This window comes from Phascolarctos cinereus, unplaced genomic scaffold, assembly GCF_003287225.1.
Source record: "Phascolarctos cinereus isolate Bilbo 61053 unplaced genomic scaffold, phaCin_HiC Scaffold_5;HRSCAF=322, whole genome shotgun sequence".
NCBI lineage: Eukaryota > Metazoa > Chordata > Mammalia > Diprotodontia > Phascolarctidae > Phascolarctos > Phascolarctos cinereus.
Window position 1 is genome coordinate 286944390 of NW_027555958.1, and position 26180 is coordinate 286970569.

General features: G+C 40.0%; 1 protein-coding gene across 1 annotated transcript; it reads left to right on the forward strand.

Moving 5' to 3' along the window:
• Window positions 1-13: 13 nt before the first annotated feature.
• On the forward strand, window positions 14-26064 carry NUP85 (nucleoporin 85). Its single transcript, XM_021002438.2, has 19 exons — window positions 14-276; window positions 6456-6549; window positions 9405-9567; window positions 11832-11902; window positions 13974-14017; window positions 16246-16315; window positions 17401-17522; window positions 19452-19586; window positions 20185-20307; window positions 20690-20821; window positions 22294-22400; window positions 22701-22784; window positions 22955-23020; window positions 23209-23360; window positions 24453-24570; window positions 24707-24807; window positions 25104-25255; window positions 25668-25769; window positions 25848-26064. Exons 1-19 carry the CDS (start codon window positions 97-99, stop codon window positions 25947-25949), a joined length of 2118 nt encoding a protein of 705 aa, XP_020858097.1. The 5' UTR covers window positions 14-96; the 3' UTR covers window positions 25950-26064.
• Window positions 26065-26180: the final 116 nt, after the last annotated feature.

Sequence of the window (26180 nt, forward strand, 5' to 3'; positions counted from 1 at the left end):
ACGTGATGCTTCGGGGTCGGCGATTTCGATGAGACAGCTTCCATGCCCTGGGAAGGAAGCTACCCGTAATGGTTGCCAGGGTGAGCATGCGCGCGTATGCGTTCAAAGCTCGAGGAGCCTGACAGGCACTTCCGCGGACAGCCGGGCGCTAAAGCGGGGTCCTTCATAGGCGCGAGATCCAGGGTCCAGGTGCTTGTGGCGGCCCTCAAGCCCCTGGTGCTTGCGTTCACCGGGACCGGCAACATGGAGGAACTGGACGGGGAGCCCACGCTCACGGTAGGGTCCATGCCGCGGGGCTCGCAGGGTCAGACACAGCCACGGGTGGCCTGGGTTCGTTCCCGCCATCCACCGGAGGTCGCTGCCCCTCCCCTTCGGAGGTTACGGCCCAGTTCGGGCGCGCGCCTCGGCCTGACAGGGGCATGTCGCGAGAGTCGCGGAGCGGCATTTCCTTTGTCTCCCGCGCGCGCCTTGGCTACGCCCCCGCACGTGGGCGTTCCTCCCTCCTGCGCCCTGGGCGGGCTTCCCGCTCCCCAACCCTCCTCCCTCCGCCCATCGCACCTGGGAAACCGAACCCGGCGCTTCCTGGGGCGTCCGTGCAGGCAGTGGAGTCGGGGGACCTGGGTTCAAGTACGGCCTCGGCCGCTTCCCGGTTCTGTCACCCTGCTCCAGTCACTTCAGCGCTCCGAGAGTCAGTTAGCTAGTCTGTAAAATGGGGATAACGACAGCACCTACCACTCAGGGTTGGGGTGAGGCTCTGGTGTTAACAATATTTTAAAGCGCTTTGCAAATTTTTGGCAAGTCACTTCTTCTGTCTGCCTCACTTTCCTCAGTGGTAAAATGGGAGTAATAATAGCACCTGCTATTGTTATGAGGATCAAATGAGATATTTGTAAAAGTGCTTGGTACAAAGTAGGTGCTAAATAAATCCTTTTTCTCTTTTTCTTCCCCTCCCCCATAGTATTATATAACTGCTAGCTATTATTATTAATATTGCTACTTAAATGATAACTATAGTCAACATCATGGTTATTATTAGCAGTAGTCATTAATATCAGTTATAGTAGCGTGAGTGACTAACATGGAAATATTTTACATAATTGTACACCTACGACCTATAAATGATTGCTTACCGTCTCAGGAAAGGGGGAGGGGAGTGAGGGATGGAATTTGGAACTCAGAACTTTAAATAAAAATGTTAAAAAATCGAAAAAATATATAAAGTAATGTGGCATAGTGAGAGGCCGGGGTTTAGTAAACAGCTTTTTTTAAAAAAAAAAAGCCATTTAAAAGCTAGGTGGCACAGTGGATAGAGTACCAGCCCTGGAATCAGGAGGATCTGAATTTGAATATGACCTCAGACACTTGGCACTTACTAGCTGTGTGACCCTGGGCAAGTCACTTAACCCCAATTGCCTTTAAAAAAAAAGCTTTTGTATATGTGACTTATGCAAGTGTTTTTCGTGACTGCACATGTATAGCCTATGTCAAATTGCTTGCCTTCTCAATGAGGGTAGGTGGAGGCAGAGAAGAGAATTTGAAACTCAGAAATTCTTTTTGTAGGAAATAAGATACGCAGGCAAAGGGGTATAGAAATCTATCTTACCCTACAGGAAAATAGAAGGGGAAGGGGATAAGAGAAGGGGGCAGGTGGTGGTAATAGAAGAGAGAACAGATTGGGTAAAGAGGGAATCAGAATGAAGGCATTCATGGGGTGGTGGGGGGAGGGGGGATGGGGAGAAAATTTGGAACTCAAAGGCATGTGGAAGTGAATGTTGAAAACTAAAAATAAATAAATTGGGGGGGAGCCTTTGTATTCTCAATATTATACTTGTAGTAGGTGATTAATAAATGTTTGTTGAATTGAATTAAAATTCTGCCTCTGACACACTTAATTGTGGGATCCTGAGGAAATCATTTAATTGTTTTGTCCCCCAGACAACACCCAAAGATTTAAAACTAAAACAGAGTTGTGGTTGTATTGCATTGGTGGAGGGGAGGGTCCTAGAATCAAACATTTGGAACTGGAGTGCTTGCCTTTTGTAACATAGTTATACCATCTCCCACAGGTGTCCTTCACACTTTTTTTTTTTGGCTGGGCAGTGTGGATAAGTGACTTGCCCAGGGTCACACAGCTGGTAAGTGTTATGTGTCTGCGGTCAGATTTGAACTCAGGTCTTCCTGAATCCAGGGCTGGTGCTCTATCCACTGTGCCACCTAGCCGCCCCCTCCACACTTTTGTTAATTGCATCGCAGCCACCAGCTCTGGGGCTTCTCCTACCTGGTAAACCAAACTCCATTCTCTTGAGCCTGGTCATTTGGAGTAGTCTTATTTAGTCTTAGTATAGAAATGTGGCATAGTGGGTAGAGAGAAAATCAGAGATACTTTCACAGTGGTGGTGGAAGGTGCTGGAGAAACCCTTGTCTCCTCTGACTTTATTTTTGTACTTTGGTTGAACCCAGTTTCAGCCCAGCAACCAGGACCAGGTCAGAGCAAAGCCTCACATCTGTTTAGTGCTGTGCTGAACATCTGATGACTGTGTAATCAGTGAGGTTGAGATGAGCTAGTGGTATATTGTCACCCTGCAAGCTTCCTCCAGGTACTTTCATATTTTAGAGTGAGCCAGCCAATCTGGGACCTCACCATGTTTTCCTCCTGAGCTGTTGGCATTACCCTCCTGCTGAAGCTAGTCATACTTCATATCCTCATGTCTTTGTCATTCTTTTTCTCCAAGAAAGAGAATGTATGTGTTGAGCTAGATGGCTTTAAAGGTCCCTTCCAGTTAATAGATTTTGTGAATCACTGCTGAAGTCAATTAGGCAGGAAAAAGGATATACATAGGAAGGAGTGCATGTTGTTATTTCTATAAGTAGTAGTAGATAAAACAGGATTTTTTAAAAATGTCATGCCCCCCATAAATACCTGCTGATACCTGCAGAGTGCATGACAGTCTTGAAATGACTGAAATATTGCTACTTAAGATTAATACTGGGGCAGCTCGCTGGAGATAGAGCACCGGCCCTGAAGTCAAGAGGACCTGAGTTCAAATGCGGTCTCAAACCAAACGCTTGACACTTACTAGCTGTGTGATCCTGGCCAAGTCACTTAACCCCAGTTGCCTAAAAAAAAAAAAAGGGGTTAATATGTATCTTTTTTAACTGTCTTATTGATGCCTTTTGTCTTTGTACCAGTCATTTCCCACCCTCTCTAGATTACACTCTGTTCTGGTTCATATTCAATATTAGCCCCTTAACTGTGGATGTCCTGGGCCCACTTCTTGTCTCTTGATTGGTGACCTCAGCAGTTCTCGTGAGTTTAATTGTCATGTCTGTACAAATGATACCTAAGTTCTGTGTATCCTACATTGGTCTCTCCTGAGTGTTGCTCATGCATCTTGTTGGATATTTCAAACTAGGTTGACTATAGACATCTTAAACTCAGTTTATCCAAAACTGAACTCATTTTCTTTCTCCTCAGCCTCACCCAAGTTCAGTTCTTCTGAACTTCTCTATTTCTGTTGCGCATGATCTTCCTTCTAGTCACTCAGATTTGCAATCTTGGTGTCATCCTCAAGTACTTGTTCTCTTTCATCACACATATAATCAATCAGTTGACACATCTTGCCATTTCTGTGTCCATGACGTCTTTTGCATGTGACCTGATCTTTCTATTCACTTAACCACCACTGTAATTCAAGCCTGTCGTAGCTTCTTAATTGGTCTTCTTACACAGCTGCCAAAAGGAATTTTCCTAAAAGTTCGGGTTACACCATGTCATATTCCTGCTTGGTGAACTCCAGAGGTTTCCTTTGTTTCTAAGATTAAATATAACCTCCTCTTTCTTGCTTTTAAAGGCCTCACAATGTGTCCTCAACCTACCTTTCCAACCTTATTATTTGCATTACTCCCCTTTTTACACTTTATGGTCCAGAGCAAGGTGGCCTTCTTCTTGTCCCCCTTGTATGACACTTCATCTCCTTTTTGAGCCTTTGTGTTGGCCACTGCATCTTAGAGTTCCCTTTTCTTTCAAAACTCTTCTCAAGTGACACTTTCTACATAAAGCTTTTTCTTAACCCTTCCCCCCAAATTGCTTAGTATTTATGTATGTTTGTATTTTATTTATTTATTATAGTTATTTATGTCTGTATTATATGTGTGTGTGTGTGTGTGTGTGTGTATATGTATATATATATATATATACACACCCACATGTGTTGGTAGAATATAAAAATATATGTGTGTGTATACTTATATATCTGTACATGTTATCTCTCTTGATTATGTGTTAGTTCCTTGAGGGTAGAAACCATCTGGCTCATCAAGGTAGGTGCTTAATAAATACTTATTGATTAATTGACAGAACTAGTTAGGCAAAGCATCCAATAGAGATACTTTGCATGGCATTGTATACAGTGTTGTCAAACTCAAATAGAAATAGGAGCCACTAACCCCTACATTAAAATCCCTATAGACTGCATATTGACTTTGATCAGTTCATACAAATCTTCCCACTTTTTTGTGACTCCATTTTTTACTGCACAGTAATTAATTACATTTATATATCATAGTTTTTTAGCCATTCTCCAGTCAGTGGGTCCTCATTTTGTCTGCAGTTCTTTGCTCCTACGGGTCACTTTTCCAACATAAGTCCATAACTGAAATCACAAGTGGTGAACTTATAATGCCACCAAAGTGCTTTAGTATGCCTGTCTGCCCATAGACCTTCAACGTTAACTGTTTGCATCTTTTGTCATCTTTGCCAGTCTGGGCGAAGTAAAACCACAGCATTGTTTTAATTTGTGTTTTTTGCTGTTGGTGATTCAGAGTATGTTTTCACATGGTAATTTGTGGTTTACAGATCTTTTGAAGACTTCATATCCTCTGCCAACTTTTTTGTTGAAGTATCATATATAATGGGAGTAGCATAGTTTCCAAAGAATTGAAATTGTTAGTTACCCAGAGGGCAGTGGAATGATGCATGCTAGGCTGCGACATGTTGCAAATAAAGAGAAGTGGCGTAAAGGAGGTCGTTAGAGAGATATGTGATCAGAAGAGAAAGGGGAGAAAGCATGTATTGAGAGGGAGGATCAGTAATGCCCACATGCTTTTATGGAAATATCAGGTATCTAGAGTGTATTGGAAGGCCTGCAGAGGATTGTAGGAGGGTATGGATGAGAGTCACACAGGATGGCATTGTGTAGTGCACGACTGCAGCAATGTCAATGGGATTACAGATCCATCCAAGTATTATTTTGGGTACAAGGTAACAAACTAGTCAGATATGATAATAGTTGATGTTTATATAGTGTTTTAAGATTTACAGAGTCCTGGGGCAGCTAGGTGGGGCAGTGCATAGAGCACTGGCCCTGAAGTCAGGAGGACCTGAGTTCAAATGTGGCCTCAGACCAAACACTCAACACTTACTAGTTATGTGACCCTAGGCAAGTCACTTAACCCCAATTGCCTAAATAAAAAAAACAAAGATTTACAGAGCCCTTTGAATACGTTCTCAATTGATCCTCATAATGATCTTGTGAGGTATGTATTGTATAGATAGTATTATTCCCACTTAACAAAAACTAAGGCAGCTTGGTTGCACAGTGGATAGAGCACTGGCCCTGGAGTCAGGGGACCTGAGTTCAAATGTGACCTCAGACACTTGACACTTACTAGCTGTGTGACCCTGGGCGAGTCAGTTAACCCCATTGCCTAGCAGAAAAACAAACAAACAAACAAACAAAAAGATCCCAAGTTCAGCCACATTATATAAAATAAATATAACAAACAAAAAAAAAGAACACTAAGGCTCAGAGAAGTTGAATGACCAGGTAATCCATGGTCACCCAGCTAGTTAGCAAAGGCAAAATACATTAAATAAAATGTATTTTAAAATCTAAACACCATTCTTAGCTCATGGGCTGTACCAAAACAGGTGACAGGCTGGAGTTTGCTGACCCCTGCTTTATAGCATGGCAGCAGCCTTTAATGATATATGTGATTCTTAAGTTGTCAAAGGTTGATCATATTTGCCTCATTTAGTATAAAATCCAACAGTGTCAGTTGTCCATATCCAAAGATGATGCTACTGACTGGCAGTTTGTATTCTGAGTTGTTTACTTGGAGGCAGTATGTGCTGCAGTTGAAACACTCCTCTTAACTGTTTGCATTTGTGCGACAGGGGGCTCTGTTTAGGGGCACAGTCTGTGTCTGTGTAACAAAACAACTAAAGTTTTATTTATTTGTGTTTATTGCAAGGGGATTGGTTCCGTGACCTGGCTTATGACTCCCTAACTGACCACCTTGGTACAGTACCATATTTATAAAGGCGCTTAAATATTTTTTGATTGCTTATTATTGATTTTAGGATTGTGTAAACAAATCATTTGAAACTTTAAAACTTCAGATTTCTTTCATCAAGGAAAGTTTGACATGCCTGTATCATGTCTTCTTCTTTCTAGTTGATTCCAGGGATAAATTCCAAGAAGAGGCAAATGTGTTTTGACTGGGGACCTGGAGAGATGCTGGTGTGTGAAACTTTGTTCAAAAAAAAAGGTAATTTTTGCTCTCTTTTTGTGCAGATTCCCCTGGGCAGCCTTTATTGGTGTGTCTGTTATTGTTAGGGATCTTGACCAGCTGGGGCATGAGGAATTTGGACTCATTTCTAGCTGTTTTAAATTTTGGAAGCTTACACAGTCATATAGGCTTAGTCGTGATTGAGAATCTCATTAAGTCTGAAAAACATCCAGTTTAGAATAACTGTCATTGTGATGGATTTTCCTGGTCTGAGGATGGGCGTGTTTCCTGCCTCCTCTTTGTTTTAATTCTTGTTCAACAGGAGCTTTTATTTTTCCTTTTTCTTTGCCCATTAAGACTATAACTGTGTTTCACTCTTCTTAACAGCTGTTCTTATTAGAATGACACTTTCAAGATGCTTTGGCTAGTTCTTATTTTCTATTCACAGTGTTAAATAGATTGAATAATGTTTTATTTTTGTGAGATATCTAGGGCTAATTACTGGCAGCATGGCCAGAGATGTATTTATTGGGAAGAACGCGTCCTTTTATTTTTGTTCTTATGAACACCACCCAGCTTTTGAAGATGGGTCCAGTGTATTCAATGAAGATTTTTTTCAGCAATAGCATAATAAACTTTAAAAAAGCTCTTGTGAATGTTACTGCACTGCTTGCTGTCCCTTCATCAAGGGAACCTTGCTACTATTTAGAGAGATTTTCTTAAAAATTTTTGAGGAAACTTTATTAAAGTACATAGAGCTTCTTGCCTTTATTGCAAGAAGCATATTAGGTCTAATAAAAGACTTGTTTGTGAGATTTTGAGTAAATTGTCTGTTTTTCAATTTAGCTAATTCTTGACAGCTTTTTTCTTAATTTTTAATTAATTAAATTAATTTTTTATTCTTAATTTCCTAGTTTAAAATATTTATTCCTTTTGTTATATTCCTAGGATATAATGTTATTATGTAATAATATATTATTATGTTAATAAAATAATATATTATTATATAATAATGTTATTTCCCCAGGAAATTTGGGTATAGGAAATATCTTGCAAAGCAGGTCTTCAGCCACCACATTAGGGATCTGCTTAAGAGAACCTTATAGAAAATATGTCCAGATGGAACTTTTATATATTTCACAGGAAAATTTGCCAGCACTTTAGTGTATTATGTACTAGGTGGAAACACAAGAGCCTGTGCCACATGGTTCTTTTTGTTTTCTGTTATACTCATTGAAATTCTATTTCATGCAAACCACTGTACAGCCCATTCTAGAAATTGTTCTTGTATAAGAAAGTTATGTAGACTTATGGCTTCTATTTTAGAGATCATCATGAAACATTGGTTGCGTTTGCTGATGAGACACTAAATAGTCAACTTTTCTGTCATCTCTATGGGGGGGATGCTGTTACAAGTATTACAAATATTATCTATTTAGAGTACATTATATTATTTTGGCAACAGATTTACTTTTGTTAACTGTTTTGTACAAACTGATATTAAATTTAAAGCCTTTAATTATATACCATAACCATATATCATATACATTATTGAGGATTAAGAGAGGTAGCACATTGAAAGTTGAGAAAGGCAACATACTTTGGTGTGCTGTGCAGTAGTGATAGATTATAAGTTTACCATGAATAATTTATAGGTAGGTGGTTGATAAGTGACTGTACTCTTTTAGCTACTGTTGGGGGTTTCTTTAGTGAGACCAGCAGCAAATTAGTAAAATTGTAATAGTTAAATAGAGGTGGGGTGGCATAGTGAATACAAAACTGTCCTTAAAGCCAGGAGGACCAGGCGGGGTTCAAGTTATTCCTCTGATGCGTATTGGCTATGTGACCCTGGGCAAACCATTGAACTTCAGTGTCCCATACAGCTCTGTTAGACTATAAGTTATAGAGATGTAGACATGCATTGGCTTTTGTTAAAACATCTCTCCTTATGATAAAGTTGGAAGCTGGAATGTAAGAGATTTAGAAGAGAGTGAGAGAAGAAAAAGGGAAGGCACCTATTATGGACAAGAATGGAATCAGTCATATCACTGTACCATCTTCTTAGTGCACATAAATCAAAGTTAATATTATATAGGGTAGGAATGATTAGGCAGAAGTCAGAAAAAAAATTTTTTTAGACTGAACCTGTGATTTTGTTGGTGTCAGGAACTTATAGTGAGAAGATTTCCTCTACCAATGCAAACTGGTAACTCCTGTAATTTATAGTCTTAAAAAGTTGCTTGAGACAAACAAGGTCAACTGACTTGTCCAGGGTCACACAGCCAATGTGTCAGAAATGAGACTAGAATATAAGTATTTGTGATTCTGAGACTATCTCTCTATCCACTATATCATATTGCCTCTAAGAAATAACAATAACCATGCCAAATGGATTTCCCTTTCATACTGTTATAAATAGTTATGGACAAAAAGGTTGCTTCTATTTTTTTTTTCTGGAAAGAACAGAAGACCTATCTTAACTCTACGAGTAATGCTAAGGAACTGACAAGTTTTATCCTAAAGTGCCTCCAAGTTTTCTCTATCCCAGTGGAAATCAGGGTTCATCAGGAAGTCTGAACTTAAATTTATATGGTGTCTGTAAAAAAGCAAAAGTATAAATGTTTTTACTTCTATAGGTTAAGCTTAAATTTTTAGATAATAAAATTATATTAGAATTAAAAAAAAAACCAAACATCTCTCCTTCTTTCCCCCAATCTCTGATAATGAGGTGGCCCTTCTTTTGTCAAGGTCCTTGTCGAAGCTGAGGGAATTTCTTTTCACAGATGTTTCCTATACAAATCAACTCACAGGTTCAATATCCGTCCTTATAATTAGATATTTAGCTGGATTATTTAGGTTTTAGAAGAGAGTGTTTTTATTTTGTTCCATTTCAGAGAAAGAAGAGAAGGTGCTGGGCTGCCCTTTCATCTATATAGTCCGGAAGGATATAGATGTTTACTCTCGGATCCTACGGAAACTTTTCAACGAGTCTCACAGCATCTTTGTGGGGCTCCAGAGGATTGAGGAAGAATCAGGAGGAAAATCCAGGAAAGCTCAGTAAGTAGCTTGTTGAAGGAAGTAGCAACTCACATTTATCTAATTCTTTCTTCACAATATCCCTTGAAGTAGCTAGTGCCTATATAATACCCATTTTGTCTATGAGAAAACCTAGACTCAGGTTAAGTGATTGTTCTGAAATTGCACAGTGTAATCAGAGTTGGGACTGAAAGTTAGGCCATCTCACACTAAATCAAGTTCTCTTTCCATTTTGCCAGGTTGACTCTGTGATAAGCCAAATGAAATAACTCCCAGCTGATTTTGCAAGTTGAACTTGTTGTAATGGATTGTAAGGCCTCACAGGCACAATTTTTCCTGGACTTTGAGAAATGTAAATTATCTACAAAAGAGATTACCTTAGTAGGCTGCCTCTGAATTACTTGTGCATTACTCCAGGCCATCTTTTTCTAAGAGTTGATTAGTTAGTGTTGTATTAGGAGAATGAAAATTTAGTCTCAAAAGAGATCCAGTTCTTTAAAGTGTGTTTTTTGGCTATGTCTTTGTGTCGTGTAGTTAGTTACCACATGGTGCCAGTAATGAGAGTGATCCCCCTATTAAGCCTTTTAGGCACCTTTACATAGAAAAATGTCTAGAGATGTTCCCTGGCCAGCCTTTCTTATAAATATTCACCGTTGGTTTCAGGGTCTCAACAAGATGAATCAGTGGAAGCCATCACCATAACTGGAAAATAACTCAAAACCCATATCCTATTAAGTGTGCTGCTGTTGTTTCATGTATATGACTCATCCGGTGGACTTTGAATCAAATTTTCCGGATTCTTTTTTGGGGTTTGGGAGGAAGAGTGGGGTACAAGGAGAAGGAAATAACAAGGAATTGGATTTTGTTTTTTTAACATCCATGTCATTAAAAAAAATTTTGTTTTGACCTGTCAGACACTTCCTAACCAACACCCAAACAAGTCCTTTACAGAATCTCTCTCTCTCTGTCTCTCTATTTGGTGAGGCAGTTGGGATTAAATGACTTGCCCAGAGTTAGTGAGTGTTCTGTGTCTGAGGCCGGATTTGAACTCAGGTCCTCCTGACTCCAGGGCTGATGCTCTATCCACTAGCCACCTAGCTGCCACAAGAATATATTTTTTAAAAAACAATTAATTAAGCAAGATTGTCTGATAGAGTAATTGAAACTGATAATGTGTGTCACTTTATGTTTTGTAGTTTACTATTTAGATTTAGTAACAGAAATTTGGTAACAACATTGTTCATTTTATTTGATCTAACTTTTAACTTTTTGAATTTTTTTTTCATTTATGTTGTTATAACTGCATTTATTCTTTGGGCTCTGCTTTCTTCATACACACTTTACACCAATCCTTGCTCAATGTTATTTTTTTAAAAAATTTTTCCCAATTGTATGTGAAAACAGTTTTTACTTTTGTTTTTCAAAATTTTGAGTTCTAAATTTTTTCCTTTTCTCCCTTTCCTCATCCCTTGGTGAGACGGTAAGCAATTTCATAAAGGTTATGAATGTGTAATCATGCAAAATGTTTCCATATTAGTCATTTTGTGAAAGAAAATAGACACCAAAAAAACCACCAAAAAAAATAATAAAGAGGAGCAGCTAGGTGGTGCAGTGGATAGAGCACTGGCCCTGGAGTCAGGAAGACCTGAATTCAAATCCAGCCTCAGACACATAACACTCACTAGCTGTGTGACTCTGGGCAAGTCACTTAACCCCAATCACTTCACCAAAAAAAAGTAAAGAAAGTGAAAAATGTGTGCTTTGATCTGCATTCAGACTCCATCAGTTCTGTCTCTGGAGATGGGTAGCTTTTTCTTTTTTATCATGAATCCTTTGGAATTGTCTTGGATCATTGCTGAGAATAGCTAAGGCATTCACAGTTGATCATTGTATGATATTGCTGTTACTGTGTACAATGTTCCGCTTGTTCTGCTCACTTCACTCTGTATCAGTTCATGTAAATCTTCCCAGATTTGTTGGAAAGCATTCTGCTTATCATTTTTTATAGCATAATAGTATTCCATTACAATCATACACTTCAGCTTGTTCAGCCATGCCCCAATTGATGGGTAGCCTCTCAATTTCCAGTGCTTTTTTATTTATTTATTTAGGCAGTTGGGGTTAAGTGACTTGCCCAGGGTCACACAGCTAGTAAGTGTCAAGTGTTTGGTCTGAGGCTGATTTGAACTCAGGTCCTCCTGACTTCAGGGCCGGTGCTCTATCCTCTATGCCACCTAGCTGCCCCTGAATGCTTTTTTTTAAAAAGGCCTTTTTATTCTTTACAGATTGGTTCGAGTGAGTAAAAACTATCGGTCAGTTATAAGGGCCTGTATGGAAGAAATGCATCAAGTAGCAAGTAAGTTATTTTGTGATGGAATTTGAAATCATATTTTTAGACCAGTATGGAAGATTGCTTTTGTTATAGCATTTCTCTTTTTTCCTCAAGCCTCTGATAATGAGGCCAACCTTTCTACTATATGTGCCCTTGATTCCATTTACCATCCTTTTCCAGCAACTTGCCCCCTTAATCATCCTTTCTTTCTCTCTAATATTAAACTCTCCTTACCCACTGGTTCCTTCCCTATTGCCTTCAGATGTACCCAGGTCTTCCCTATCCTTAAAAAGCTTCACTAGAACCTTCTATCCACTCGAGTTATCTTTCTTTCATTTCTCAGCAAAACTTAAAGAAATAGCTGAATTGCCTCCACTTCCTTTCACTATGACCCTTTGTATTTGGCTTCATTCGACTGAAACTTCTCTTTCTAGTTGTGAACAATCTCTTAATTGCCAAATCTGATGGTTTATTCCTCAGTCTTCATCTTCCTTGACCTCTCTGCTGCATTTGATACCACTGACAACCTCCTTCTACTGGATGTGCTTTCCTCTTTGCTCACTACTTCCTTTTGGTTCTTCTCCTACCTGTTTGAGCTCTCCTTAATCTCCTTTGCTGGTTCATCATCTATATCATGCCTGCTGAAAGTGGGTATTTCTCAAGTCTTTGTCTAGGCCTTTTTCTGTCCCTAAACACTCTCAATGACCTCTTCAATTCCTATGAAGTTAGCTATCAGCTCTTAGGTCTCTAAATTCAGTCCCAGTGTTTTCCCTTAGCTTCAGTCCCATATCACCAGTTGCCTATTCGACATTTGAAACTGAATATACCAGAGACATCTCAAACTTAACATCTGAAACAACCCAGTATCTTTTTCTTCAAACCCTGACTTCTCTATTTCCGTTAGAAGTACCATTATTCTTAGAGTCTACAAGTTTGCAACTTCAATGTGATCCTCAATTCCTCATTTTCCCTCATTCCACATATCAATAGTCACTTTCCAGGTCTTGACATTTCTCCCTCCATGATATCTTGGCACTTGACCCCTTCTCTACTCACAGGAACATTGGGTTTCTCTCTGTCTCTTTTTTTGAGGCAGTTGGGGTTGAGTGACTTGCCCTGGGTCATACAGCTAGCAAGTGTCTGAGACTAGATTTGAACTCAGGTCCTATTGACTGTAAGACTGGTACTATATCCATTGCACCACCTAACTCCCCATTTTTTATATTCTTATCTTTGGCAGTATTGGACCAGTCTACTACCTCCTCATTCAGGCATACTTTTTCTTGGTGATGTCTTTTATGTCACTTCTTGCATGCTAGTCATTATTTGTACTATGATAGAACTTACTTAATCTCCTCTCCCCCTGTTATGTTTTTTTAATCAAATTTAGTTTTACAAAAACTAGCCTTTTCTTTCTCCCATCTTCCCTCTTCCTCATTTAAATGGAAAGCAAAAAAACACAAAACAAAACAAAGCAAAACCCTGTAACAAATAAAAGTCCCAGTCTGCGCTCTGAGTCTGTCAGTTCTCTTTCAGGAGTTTTGAATAGCTAGAGTTGATGCTTAGTCATTGTGTTGATCTTAAGTCTTTCAAAGTTGTTATTATTGTATAAATTAGTCTTCTGGTTCTACTCACCTAAGTCTCCAACAGTTCATATAAAACAATTCAGGTTTCTCTGAAACCATTCCCTTCATCATTTTTTATAATACAAAGTATTCTATCACATTGATATACCATACTTGGTCCATCCATTTCCCAATTTAATGGGTATGCCCTCAGTTTCCAATTCTTTACCACTACAAAAAAAGAGCTGCAATAAATATTTTTGTACATATTGGTCCTTTTCTTCTTTGATCTCTTCGGGATGCAGACCTAGTAAGTAGTATTATTAGGCTAGCTTCATCTTTCCTTGCCCTTTGGGTTACCTGAAATTTTCATTCTTCTGAGATAATTGTGTAAAAACAAATAAAAAATAATCGAAAGAAGAAATTATAGATTCTGGTAATAGCAAGGTCAGAGAGAAGTCCTGTAACAAGTTTCTAGGGAAAACAGTAAAATTGTTGCTCATTAAAAATCTTTTTGTTTGTTTTGTCAGTTGCTGCTCAAGATCCAGTCTGTGGTCGTCAGTATAGTAGTCAGGTACAGTTGCATCTATTATATCTATACCACTAACTTTTTTTAATAATAATTTTTATACAATTACATGTTAAAACAATTTTTTACACTTTTTTTTAAGTTTTGAGCTCCAAATTCTATCCTTCCCTTCCCTTAAATGGCAAGCAGTCTGATATAGGTTATACATGTGTAATCATGTAAAACATTTCCATATTAGTCATTTTGTACAAGAAAGAAAGGAAGAAAGAAAAATAGTATGCTTTAGTCTGTATTCAGACAATGGCACTTCTTTCTCTGGAGGTGGATAGCATGTTTCATCATGAGACCTTTGGGACTGTTTTGAACCACTGTATTGCTGAGAATACCTAAGTCATTCATAGCTCTTTATCTTACAGTATTGCTGTTACTGTGTACAGTGTTCACCTGGTTCTGCTCATTTCACTTTGTATCAGTTCATACAAGTCTTTCCAGGTTTTTCTGAAACCATCCTGCTTGTCATTTCTTATAGCACAGTAATATTCCATCACAATCATAAACAACAGCTTGTTCAGCCATTCTCTATTTGATGGGCATCGCTTCAATTTCCAATTCTTAGTCACCATAAAGAGAGCTGCTATAAATATTTTTGTACAAATAGCTCTCCCTCCCCTTTTTTAAAACAATCTCTTTGGGATACAGACCTAGCAGTGGCATTGCTGGGTATGCAGTTTTTTAGTTCTTTGGTCATAGTTCCAAATTGCTTTCCAGAACGATTGGGTCAATTCACAACTCCACCAACAGTGCGTTAGTGCCCCAGTTTTCCCACATCCCCTCCAACATTTATCATTTTCCTTTTTTGCCATACCGGCCAATCTGATAGGTTTGAGGTGGTACTTATCTAGAAAAACAAAAGGTCAAGGATTTCAAGGTTATCAGTGAAAAAAATGTAAAGGAAAGTGATCTAACCATATCAGATCTCAAACTGTATTATAAAGCAATAATTATCAAAACAGTCTGGTACTGGCTAAGAAATAGAGTGGTGAATCAGTGGAATAGATTGGGTACACCATACATTACAATAATCTCGTGTTTGATAAACCCAGAGATCCAGGCTTTTGGGACAAAAACTCATTATTTGACAAAAGCTGCTGGGAAAACTGGAAAACAATATGACAGAAACTAGGTACAGACCTACATCTTGTACCATATATTAGGATAAGGTCAGAATGGGTGTATGATTTACATATAAAGGGTGTACATGAGCAAATTAGGAGAGCATGGATTAGTTTACCTGTCAGATCTATGGATAAGGTAAGAATTTAGGACCAAACAAGATATAGAGAACATTACAAAATATAAAATAGATAATTTTGATCATATAAAATTAAAAAGGTTTTACACAAACAAAACCAATGCAACCAAAATTAGAAGGAAAGCAGAAAACTGAGGGAAAAATTTTTATAACAAGTCTCTCTGATAAAGGCCTCATTTCTCAAATTTATAAAGAACTGAGCCAAATTTATAGGAATACAAGTCATTCCCTTGAAAAATGGTAAAAGGATATGAACAGGCAGTTTTCAGACAAAGAAATCAAAGCTATCTATAGTCATTTGAAAAAATGATCCCATATTACTAACTCTTACCACATCTATTTTGTACTCTTGAGTTCTTAAATGGTCATAGTTGTTGACTGGCCATTCTTCCTAACTTGATTGTAAGGTCCTTGAGAGCAGAGATTGTCTTATGCTTGCTTCCCTGTCTCAGAAAAAGACTTTGCATATAATAGGTACTCAAGAAATATTGTTGACTGATTCTTAATCTGTCTATGGAAATATTAATCCTAAATTTGCCAGATGGATATAGCTGTTACCTAGGATAGAGAGTTGGGTTCTTAGGTTGCTAGCCATATAGTTAGTGTGGTGTTAGCATTTTCACCCATTTTTAGATCTATTATTTTAATAAAATATCTTAGTCTGAAGCTAGGGACTGAAATAGAAGTGTTCTACTTTACCCTTCCTCTAATTATTAGAAAGATTCTAGTTTACCCTACCTGAGCAAAAAGATTAATTTGCAGTTTATTTTCTCTTAATAGTGATCTTGTTATTTTTCATCCTACACACTATACCAAACTCAGCAAACCATTTATTTTCTCATTCATGAGCTGTGACATCAGTCAGTCTTCTCACCTCTTTGTAGTTCAATTCCTGCTCTGCTCCTTTATTATCACAGAGTGATTTTTCTGGATTCAGGTCTGTTCTTGATTTTTCCCTTAGGTTTCTATTCTTTCTGCAGTGGAGTTGATTTGGAACCTTTGTGAAATCCTCTTTATTGAAGTAGCCCCAGGTGAGAATAATTTGATGTTTATATAATCTTAAAGGTATTTAAAGGTCATTCCTTTTTCCCTGCCTTCACCTTTTCGTTGTTTCTATCTATTTTGTAGGATTTCGTGCTTAAATTACTCTTCTCATCTTTCATCCTTTTCTTTAGTTGAATGTAAGGTGCTTGAAGTCAGGGACTTTCACTTTTGCCTTTTTTTGTCCCTAGTGCCTTGCGCAGTATCTTTCACATAGCATACGTTGTTGATTTTGTTGGTGACTTTCATCAGCCTCACCATCAGAAGCACTTAAATATCCAAAGGTGTGTGACATTCTGCATAACACTGAATGGAAAAAATAGTAATGGCACAGTTAAGACATTCCAGGAGATTAAGTTGTTAGGTAGATTCTCTTCTTTACCCTGTTGAAAGTATGTCCTTTCTGCTCATATTTCTTACAGAATTTTTTCCATTGCCCTCATAATATTCTAGCTTATGTATATATTTGTGTCCATGTTGTATCCCTCTTATTCAAGTGTAGGCTGGTGGGTAGGGGACTATTGTAAATTTTCATCATGCATTCCTCATTCCTAGTATCATGCTCTGCACATAGTAAGCACTTAATAAATGTATGTTGAATTGAATTCAGGTTGAAGTACAGAGAATTTTGGAGATTTTTATATAATTAAGTGGAAAGAAGGGAGATTAATTCTGGGAATTTGAACCTTGGAATCATTGTTGCTTGTTGTGATAAATTAAGGGTGCTAAATTGTGGGGCTTAGGGTGAGGGTAACTATGAAGCTGCAAAGGACTAATTGGTATTTCATTTATAGTGGCCAACATCTATATATTAATGGTCATGGGGATTAATTTGATAGCTAAGAGTCAGGAAATAGAGGCTATGGATATATACATGCTGGTTTCAGTTCTGCCTTTTGCCCAGTACACTTTTAGAGAACTACTTATAATAACCAAGTGTATGCCATTAATATTAATGGAAAATCCCCCATAACCAGCCTCTGTGCCTTAGCTTATGCATCTCTAATGTGAGAAAATGAAAGTTACTACAGAGGAAACTCTAGGATTAATATGTGACTCTAGTCTTTGCTCTCAGCTGGCCCTCTACTCCTTCACCTCCTTGACTGGGTCCGACTGCACGTGTGTGAGATGGATGGTTTGTCAGCAGATGTTCTTGGTAGTGAAAATCCAAACAAACATGAGAACTTCTGGAATTTGGTGAGAACTGAATACAAGTTGGGCTTCTCTTTTAAACATTGGTACCAAGTGCTCTTGAGTGGGTCTGCAAACCAAATGCCATGTCCTGTAGGTAGTTAGTATGACCAGTTGAAATCATTGAGTGTAGAAATATTTTTCATCCTTTCTCTCCTGTCCCAGAAAAAATAACAATAAATAATATTTAGATAGCACTTTAAGGTTGTAAAAGGATTTCCTCACAGCAACTCTGAGAGGTAGTTTGAATGTTATCATTTTCCTTTTCCCCCTCCCATTGCCCTCCTAGAATCCCTGGGTTGGGAAAGACAGAATAGTACAGAAAAACCCGCCATAGGCAACACCCTTCCCCCTGCCCTCCCATCAAACCGCTCCTCTGACCTAGAGCTGCCCAGAATTCATCCAGTCAATGGGAAAACCAGCCATCACAAGGAGTCCATCTACCCTTTTCTTCCCTTCACAGCCCTCCCCTTCTTGGGACCTATCAGGGCCAGTGGGCAGCAGGGAGACCACCACCACTGGAGGCATCTTTTGCCCTTATCTTCCCTTTGACCCCTACCTTGGCTTCAGGCCAGCCAAAACCTCTCTGACTGGCTGTAGTAGGGAAGATCCTTCCCCCTTGCCTTCCTTTTTTCTCTGTCCCTTCCCTGGCTCTCAGCTACCAGGGACCCCCTCCAGGCTACTTGACAGCTCGTATCACTCGGATGAGATGAGAGTCAGCAACAGTTCTTACAATTGAGACGGAAGACCCACCAGGCCTTTTGTCTGCTTTACCATTTCTGTTCTGAGGTTCTGCAGGCCTTATCATATGCCTTGTCTCTGTGCTCTTCAGACCCCCTGACACTATCATCTGAGCCTTGTCATTTGTCAGCTGCTTCACCCTTGGGTACTTTTTTATGTTTTGTGTTCTCCAGTTAAGAGTGTGAGCTCCTTAAGAGCAGGGACTGGGCACATACTTAATACCTTACTTAAGTACTTAATACCTTTGAATACCATACTTTTTCATTCATTTTACAGATAAGGAAACTGAGGCTTTGAGAGGTTGTGATTTTCCCATGATCACATAACTTGGAAATATTAGAGGCATAAAGGGAACCTAAATCCCGTATTCTGTTCACTATCCCATACTGTCTTTGGAGAGAGCACATTTTTGATGTATAGTCAGTGAAGATCAGCTGAAAGGAATTTATAGTTAAAATTAGAATGTTGTTACAAAGAAGTTCCCTACCTCTAAGACTAGTTCCAAATCCTATTAAGTCCTGCTGCCTAAGTCCTAATTAGGTGGTGGCAGGGAAGTGTTCTCTGACCATTGGGAATAATGCAGGCCTTTTCTGGTGGCCACCAGGGGAATCATGAAGACTTCTGCTAAGGTGTGGTACTGGATCTGGAATTAGAGGATCTGGGTCTAAATCCCAGCTCTGTTACTTAATAGCTTTATGACATTGGGCAAACCACTTAAGCTCTGTGGGCCTTGGTTTTCTCATGTACAAGTGGAGAGAATTGGACAAGACATGATCTCTAAGGAATCCTATGAGCTTATGGTCTTAATTAGCTTCCTCTGGCTATTCCTCAGCCTCTCTTGATTCAGAGAAGTCTTGTCAGGGAAGAAACCCATTCAGGACAATAGGTGAGCTTTTATCTGCTTTCTTTGGTTACTGAAAGATAATTAAGAATCGATTCTATCTTAAAAACTGGAATTGGGCAAAGGAGTTAGTATCTGCCCACAAGACCTAGGGGTGGTTCCTGATGCTTTGTTGGTGCAGAGAGATTCCTCTAAGGTAGAGAAAAGTCCTGGTTGGACTGGAGAAGTAGATCCTTTGGATTCTTGAAGCTAAAAAACTTATTTAGGGAGACAGCATCCTCAACTGGGAACCGGTGGTGAGGACTCTGGCCCTCCTGGCTTCCTGTGGATAGATGGGTTTGGGTCTCTTGCAGGCAACTCTCTTCGTGCTGCAGGGCCGCCTGGATGAGGCACGGCAAATGCTGTCCAAAGAAGCTGATGCTAACCCTGCTTCAGCCAGCATGTGCAGAGTCCTGGGGGATCTGATGAGGACCATGCCTATTCTCAGCGTATGTAGGAATAGCCTTATTACTGTGCAACATGTCCACATCAAGGAACAAATGGGGCTGTGGGAAAAGTATTTTCTAGGAAGTTTTGTTAATGCTCTTTTTCACATTGTTTTCATTTCCCAGTGATGCTCCTTCCCTGTCATCTACCCACTAACACATAGTTAAGTAAAACAAATCACTACATTGGCTCATTCTTCACTGTAATCTACTGAGAAATGGAAGGAGATCAATGAAGTCCTCACTGGTCTCTGCTGTGATCAGAGTCCTGAAGCTTTTCAGGGTTGTTTTCCTTTACATGTGGTCATTGTGTAATTGATTCACCTGAAATTCTTCTGAATTCTTCATATTTGTTGTTTCTTTCAACAATGATATTCTACTATGTGCATGACCACAGTTTGTTTCACCATTTCCCAGTCTATGGCCATATTTTTTTTTCCAGTTCTTTACTACTACAAAAAGTGCTGCTGTAAATATTTTTGTACATAAAAGATCTTTATCTTTTTTTTGACCTATTTTGGATATATGCCTACTAATGTCATTGTTGATCCAGAGGAGGGAGGAAGGGGACTTTTCATAATGAGCCTTCTCCCCTCTGCAGCCTGGCAACACCCAGACATTGACAGAACTGGAGCTGAAATGGCAGCACTGGCATGAGGAATGTGAGCGACATCTTCAGGATGGTACCTTTGCTTCTAACCCCCACTTGGAGTCCCTCTGCAAGGTCTGTGGGCAGGGGGGCTGGGCAGACTGTCAGTGGACTTGTGGCCCAGGGATTCTTCATCTTCTTTAGAGGTTTGGGGAAATCTATGGATACATCCTGAAAATAACATTTCTGAAAGCATAAAATAAATATATGAGACAGTAGAGGGAAAGTTATACTGAAAAACATCTAAATATCTTTAAAAACAAGTTCACGGTCCTCTGGTTAAGAACCCCTGCTCTGCCTCTTTGGGCTGCCCAGCAGTAAAAGTCAAGTCCCTGACCTTTCAGAGGAGGAGGAGCCATCCCAAGGGAGATACGCCTGTGGGGCGAGAACCTGTCCTAAGGGGGAATGGACTGCTGAGCTCCCCACTCCCTGAGCTGACAGAAGCCCCTTCCCTTAGATCATGCTGGGAGACGACAATGCTTTACTGGGGCAGAAGGAACTACTCAGTAACTGGTATCATTTTCTGGTGACTCGGCTCCTCTACTCTCACCCCACAGTGAAGCCCATTGAACTGCACTTCTATGCCCAGGTAAGTCTGAGGTCACCATCTCAAGGGAGTAAGTTATGGGTGGAGGCCCCTGTGCTCTGGAAAAATCAGAGTTTTATCTTTTAAAGAATGTTTTATTGTTGCTCTTTTTCTTTAAGTCACAGTTATCACATCCCTTGTAACAAAGAAAAACAAAAGCATATGATACAGAAGCCTTGTCTTAACATTCTCTATAGTATCTTATTCTAATAGACACCCAGTCTCTACTGTGAAAAGGAAGTATGCCTCATTATGTCTTCCCCAGGACATTCATTTTTCTGTTACTCAAGAATTCAGCTTCATTTAAGTGATCTTTTCTTTTAGTGTTGTAGTAACTGTATAATTCCCTTGATTCTGCTCATTTTGTTCTAGTATCAGTTCATACATATCCTTTTTTATTTCTCTGAATTTTTCACATTTATCATTTCTTACTGCACAACAAATGATAACCCATTAGATTCACAAACCATGGGGTTTTTTTTTCCTATCATAGAGTATTGTTTAGGGATATTTTGTTATCCATTGGACCTCTATTTCTGTTGTCTTCACTGGGGTATATGCCCAGGGAAAGGATTCCTTGGTATAGGCTATTTAGTCAATTTCCCTGTATAATTCTGCTTGAAATCCAGAAGGTTAGACCACTTCACAGCTTTATCAACAGTACATTATTGGGGTAGCTGGGTAGTGCAGTGGATAGAGCACCAGCCTTGGAGTTAGGAGGATCTGAGTTCAAATTCAGCCTCAGACACTTATTAGCTGTGTGATACTGGGCAAATCACTTAATCCTAATTGCCTCAAAAACCCACAACAAAACAGTGCATTATCATGCCTATCTTCTCACAGCCCTTTCAACATGAATTAATTTTCATCTCTGCCAGTTTGTAGGGAGTGAGGTGAAACCTCAGAACTATTTTATGTTCCTCTTACTATTAGTGATTTAGAGCATTTTTTTGGTGGTCTTTGGGTTGCAGAACTTCTTTTGAAGTGTGTTCATATCCTTTGATCACTTGTATATTGAGGAATGGCTCTTGGTGTTATGGCAGGTCCCTGCATATTTTGGGTATTAGTCTTATTGGTGATGTTCCTTCTTTGTTGATTTTATTAGAACAAAAGCTTTTAAGTTTTATATAATGAAAATTTACCATTTTGTCTTTATAAAATTTTCTCTATTTCTTGTTTTATTGAGACTCATTTCCCTAGCCATAGTTGAGAAAGGTACCTGATCTTGTTCTCTTCTAATTTTTTTTTTTCAGTGAGTAACCTTTTAGATTCAGGTCATACGGTAAATGTTGGCCTAATCCTGATTTCTGATTAAATCCAGTTTTCCCAGCAGTTCTTTTCAGAAAAGGAATAGATTTCCAAGGTAGATCCCATCACCTTTCCCTGAGGTTCCCAACTTTGTATCTTCATTTTGGCTTTCCCTAAGAACCTTTATTCACTCTTATAATTGAGTTCCTATTGTGACCTTCCCACAGTCCAGCCTAGATCTCTTTCTGGGAGGTGATAGTAGTCCAGAACCCCTGGACAACATTTTGATGGCAGCCTTTGAATTTGACATTCATCAAGTCATCAAGGAGTGCAGGTAGGAATCTCTCTGGTCTTCTCTGTCTACCGCTCACCTCTTGCTAGTGTCTCTCCCTCCTAAATAAGTTGTGCCCCTCTGTCTAGCTGCAGGTAATGATAACTTTTCCTTGAAAAAGGAGTGGTCTTCCTAAAGGGCAGAAATAAATGGGGCCACCGTAGGTCCCTAGCTGTTCACGTTAATGTCCAAGAGAGTAGGAAATGCCTCATAAGAAAAAGCTACCCATGTTGAGATTGTTTTCAGATCTCTTCTAAACTACCCACCTTGTCCTCCTTTTTGCATTGAAATCTGCCTCTACAGCATTGCCCTGAGCAACTGGTGGTTTGTTGCTCACTTGACAGACTTACTTGATCACTGCAAACTTCTCCATTCTCACAACCTCTAGTAAGTATGGCAGAGGGTGGTGGCAGGGAGTGGGCAACAGTTATATGATGCTCCTGAGAGAAGGGCTGAATTGAATAAGCCGGGTTGGAAGCAGAGTCTGACTGAGGGTTAGAACCTAGACGGGAGAAAGGCTTTGGTTGCTAATAATCTCATGGCGAGTTTTGTTTCAGTTTTGGTTCCAATATGCGAGAATTCCTTCTGCTCGAATACGCATCAGGACTATTTGCTCATCATAGGTAGGAATGCTTGGGACGGCTTATTTGGAGAAGGGTGGCTTGAACTACCATGCAGCCAGCTACCTACTAAAAACCAGGGCTGTGAAAAACATTTATCTCAGTTGCTAGTGCCTAGTGTGCCCAGAATAGCAGTTGGCCCCACCCTGGTTTGCCCGATACCTTTCTTCCTTTGGGGATTTTGTTTTCAGCCTGTGGCAGCTAGGTGTGGATTACTTTGACCATTGTCCAGAGCTGGGCAGGGTTTACCTGGAGCTCCATATTGAGCGGATTCCCCTAAACACAGAGCAGAAGGCCCTCAAAGTACTTCGGATCTGTGAGAGGAGGCAGATGACTGAACAAGGTAAGGTGGGCCCTCTTCTTGACTGCGTTTATGTAATAAACTTTGATTAAGTCAGTGAGCCACTGTACCTGTCACACCCATTATACGCCAAACATCAGGGTGGGGATTAGGTTGGAGGAGGTCTCTTCACTGTCGGTCTGTATCAGCTAGATAATGAAAAAATATGGGGAGTGCAGAAGAATTAGTAATCTACTTGATGACATTCTCGCAAGCTAGAATCAATCAGAGAGCAGGCTTACTAGAAAACATTCCACCTCTGTTTAAATAGTCCTTATTTTTGTGGGAATTTTTATCTGGCAGCCCCAGATGTAGCCTCTGTAGCGTGACTTAATGGATAGAGTGCTGGCATTGGAGTCTTGAAGACCTAGGGTCCATTTCCATTTCTGACACTAGCTGTGTGATCCTGGCCTGGTTCTTTAACTGTTGTAGACCTCAGTTTCCTTGGGAAAGCAGTGTGCTATATTTTGGGTTAAAATTCTGCCTTTGCTATTTACTACCCCTGTGACCTTGGGCAAGTCACCTAACTTTTCCTCATCTGTAAAATGAAGTGGACTATTTGATTCTACCGTTCCTTCCAGCTCTATCTCCAAATAAAATTGTAAAGATTGCCTCCTTCCTGTGTCTTTCAAGCCCCTTTTTTCTCCCTCTAAAGGATTTAATCTTAAACTTAGATGTTGAATGATAAAAGCTTAAGATACTATTTTTTCCTTTATTGAAAGAAGAGTCAAGATTAAATAGTCCTTAAGACCCAAAGTAATGAAATCTGTTATATGGGATTTCAGGCAGCGTTCCAGAGGGAGACATTTTGGGGCCTGAAGGGTCCTTCTGTTGCTCCTTAAAATGCAACATTTGGCAGCCACCTCCTAAGGACAGTTCTGTAGGGGATACTGCGATATTGGGTACTTGTGGGCAGAGCAATGAAATGACTGTGACATTTCATGATTTCCAGTCTTGTCTTTGAAGTTTCTGTACTTAGCTGGAATGAACATGTATAGTGGGGGATAGGTCATGCAGGAGTGGGAAAGGAAGTGCTCTGGTAGGTGTGGAGAGGGATATCTAGAATCTGCCATTTATCTTCTTCCTTTTGGAAAGTTCGAAGCATCTGTAAGATCCTTGCCATGAAAGCTGTCTGCAACAATCGCCTGGGCTCTGCCTTGTCCTGGAGCATCCGAGCCAAAGATGCAGCTTTTGCCACCCTTGTCTCTGACAGGTGTGTCTGGGTGGGGTTTTCTTCCTCATTCTTATGAACAGTTGGCTGGAGGGAGGTGCTACTAACTTTGCTTAGGGTTTAATGGGATGGGAGAGGACCTGCTACCCTCAACTTCACCCACGGTATTTTTCTGTAGGTTCTTGAAGGATTACTGTGAACGGGGCAGTTTCTCAGACTTGGATCTCATCGACAACCTGGGCCCGGCTATGATGCTTAGTGACCGTCTGACTTTCCTAGGTATCTCTCAGGGATTGCTCATCATGCCCAGAAGAGAGTGCAGGTCATGTCTCCGTCAGTATCTGCCTGGGCTTGGAAGACCAGGGACATCTTCCACTGTAATAAAATGTGTTAGGATCTTGGGCTATTTCCTTGCTCCATGTAGTGGCCATTTCAGGCTGGGGGCAAGACAGGGAGATGGACTTCAATCTTTTTTCCTGCTACATGAACAGGATGTTCTTTTGTAGCACCTGTAGATGTCCTGAATCCTATTGGGATTTGTCATCAATCTGACTTTCTCTCTCTTGGATTGACAGGAAAATACCGAGAATTTCACCGGCTCTATGGGGAAAAGCGCTTTGCGGATGCTGCCTCGCTGCTACTGTCGCTGATGACTTCCCAAATTGCCCCTCGATCCTTCTGGATGACACTACTGACTGATGCCCTTCCTCTACTAGAACAGAAACAGGTGTCAGCCCACAATGGTCTTTCCCCTCTGTGAATTTTGGTACTTAAGAATCAATACCACCCAATCCAGTAATTGTAATGTCAGCTTATAAGCTTCCTAAAGGCAAGAACTCCATTTTTAAAATCTCTGCCTTCCTCCAGGACTTAACCGTAACACTCACTAGCTGTAGACTAGGTGTTTATTATTTTTTAAACTGATCTGACTGGTGAGGGTATCTTTAGCAGCTGAGATGCTGCCTTTGAATTATTAACAGAGCTCCAAGGGTGGGGGTTGAGGGGATGTGAATTTAGGAGCTATCAGCTTCTACCTACGTCTGATATTCTGCTGAGCATACCTGTCTGTTTACTTCTGAGAATTATAGGCCAGGCCTTTCCTAGAGCTTTATGCCCAGTCTTCCTCCCCTCTTCCTTAGGTCATCTTTTCTGCTGAGCAAACCTATGAGCTGATGCAGTGCCTAGAGGACTTGACGATAGGAAGACCAGAACCTAGAGGTCTTGAGGGCCAGAGACCCCAGGTACTTGGGTTCCAGTTAAGGTGGGAGGTCTGCACAGTGGGTGAGGCAGGGACTGTGCCTAACAAACTGTGCTTCTAGGAGGATGACATCGAGACGACCAAAGTGGAAATGCTGAGACTTGCTCTTGCACGAAACCTTGCACGGGCAATTGTGAAAGAGGGAACCTTAGAAGGCTCATGAAAGTGGCGAGAGAAACTGCAGGACTTTGTATGGTGGTGAAATGTTTTTCTAAAAAAAAAAAAAAGCTTTCTTTTACAAATAAAAGGACATTTTGGTATTCAGTTAGGAAAGATGATTTTCAGGTGTCCTGGTATAATTTCGGCCTTGAGCTCCACTTTTTAAAACAATCATAACTGTATCTATCCAGGAACACTTTTCCCCCTGTACATACATACCAAGTTTATACCTTAA

Coding starts and splice junctions, on each gene's coding strand:
- NUP85 (XM_021002438.2), top strand. CDS start 97: ATGCGTTCAAAGCTCGAGGAGCCTGACAGGCACTTCCGCGGACAGCCG. Junction 14,018..16,245: donor GTCGTCAGTATAGTAGTCAG/GTACAGTTGCAT, acceptor TTTTTCCCTTAG/GTTTCTATTCTTTCTGCAGT. Junction 17,523..19,451: donor ATGAGAACTTCTGGAATTTG/GTGAGAACTGAA, acceptor GGTCTCTTGCAG/GCAACTCTCTTCGTGCTGCA.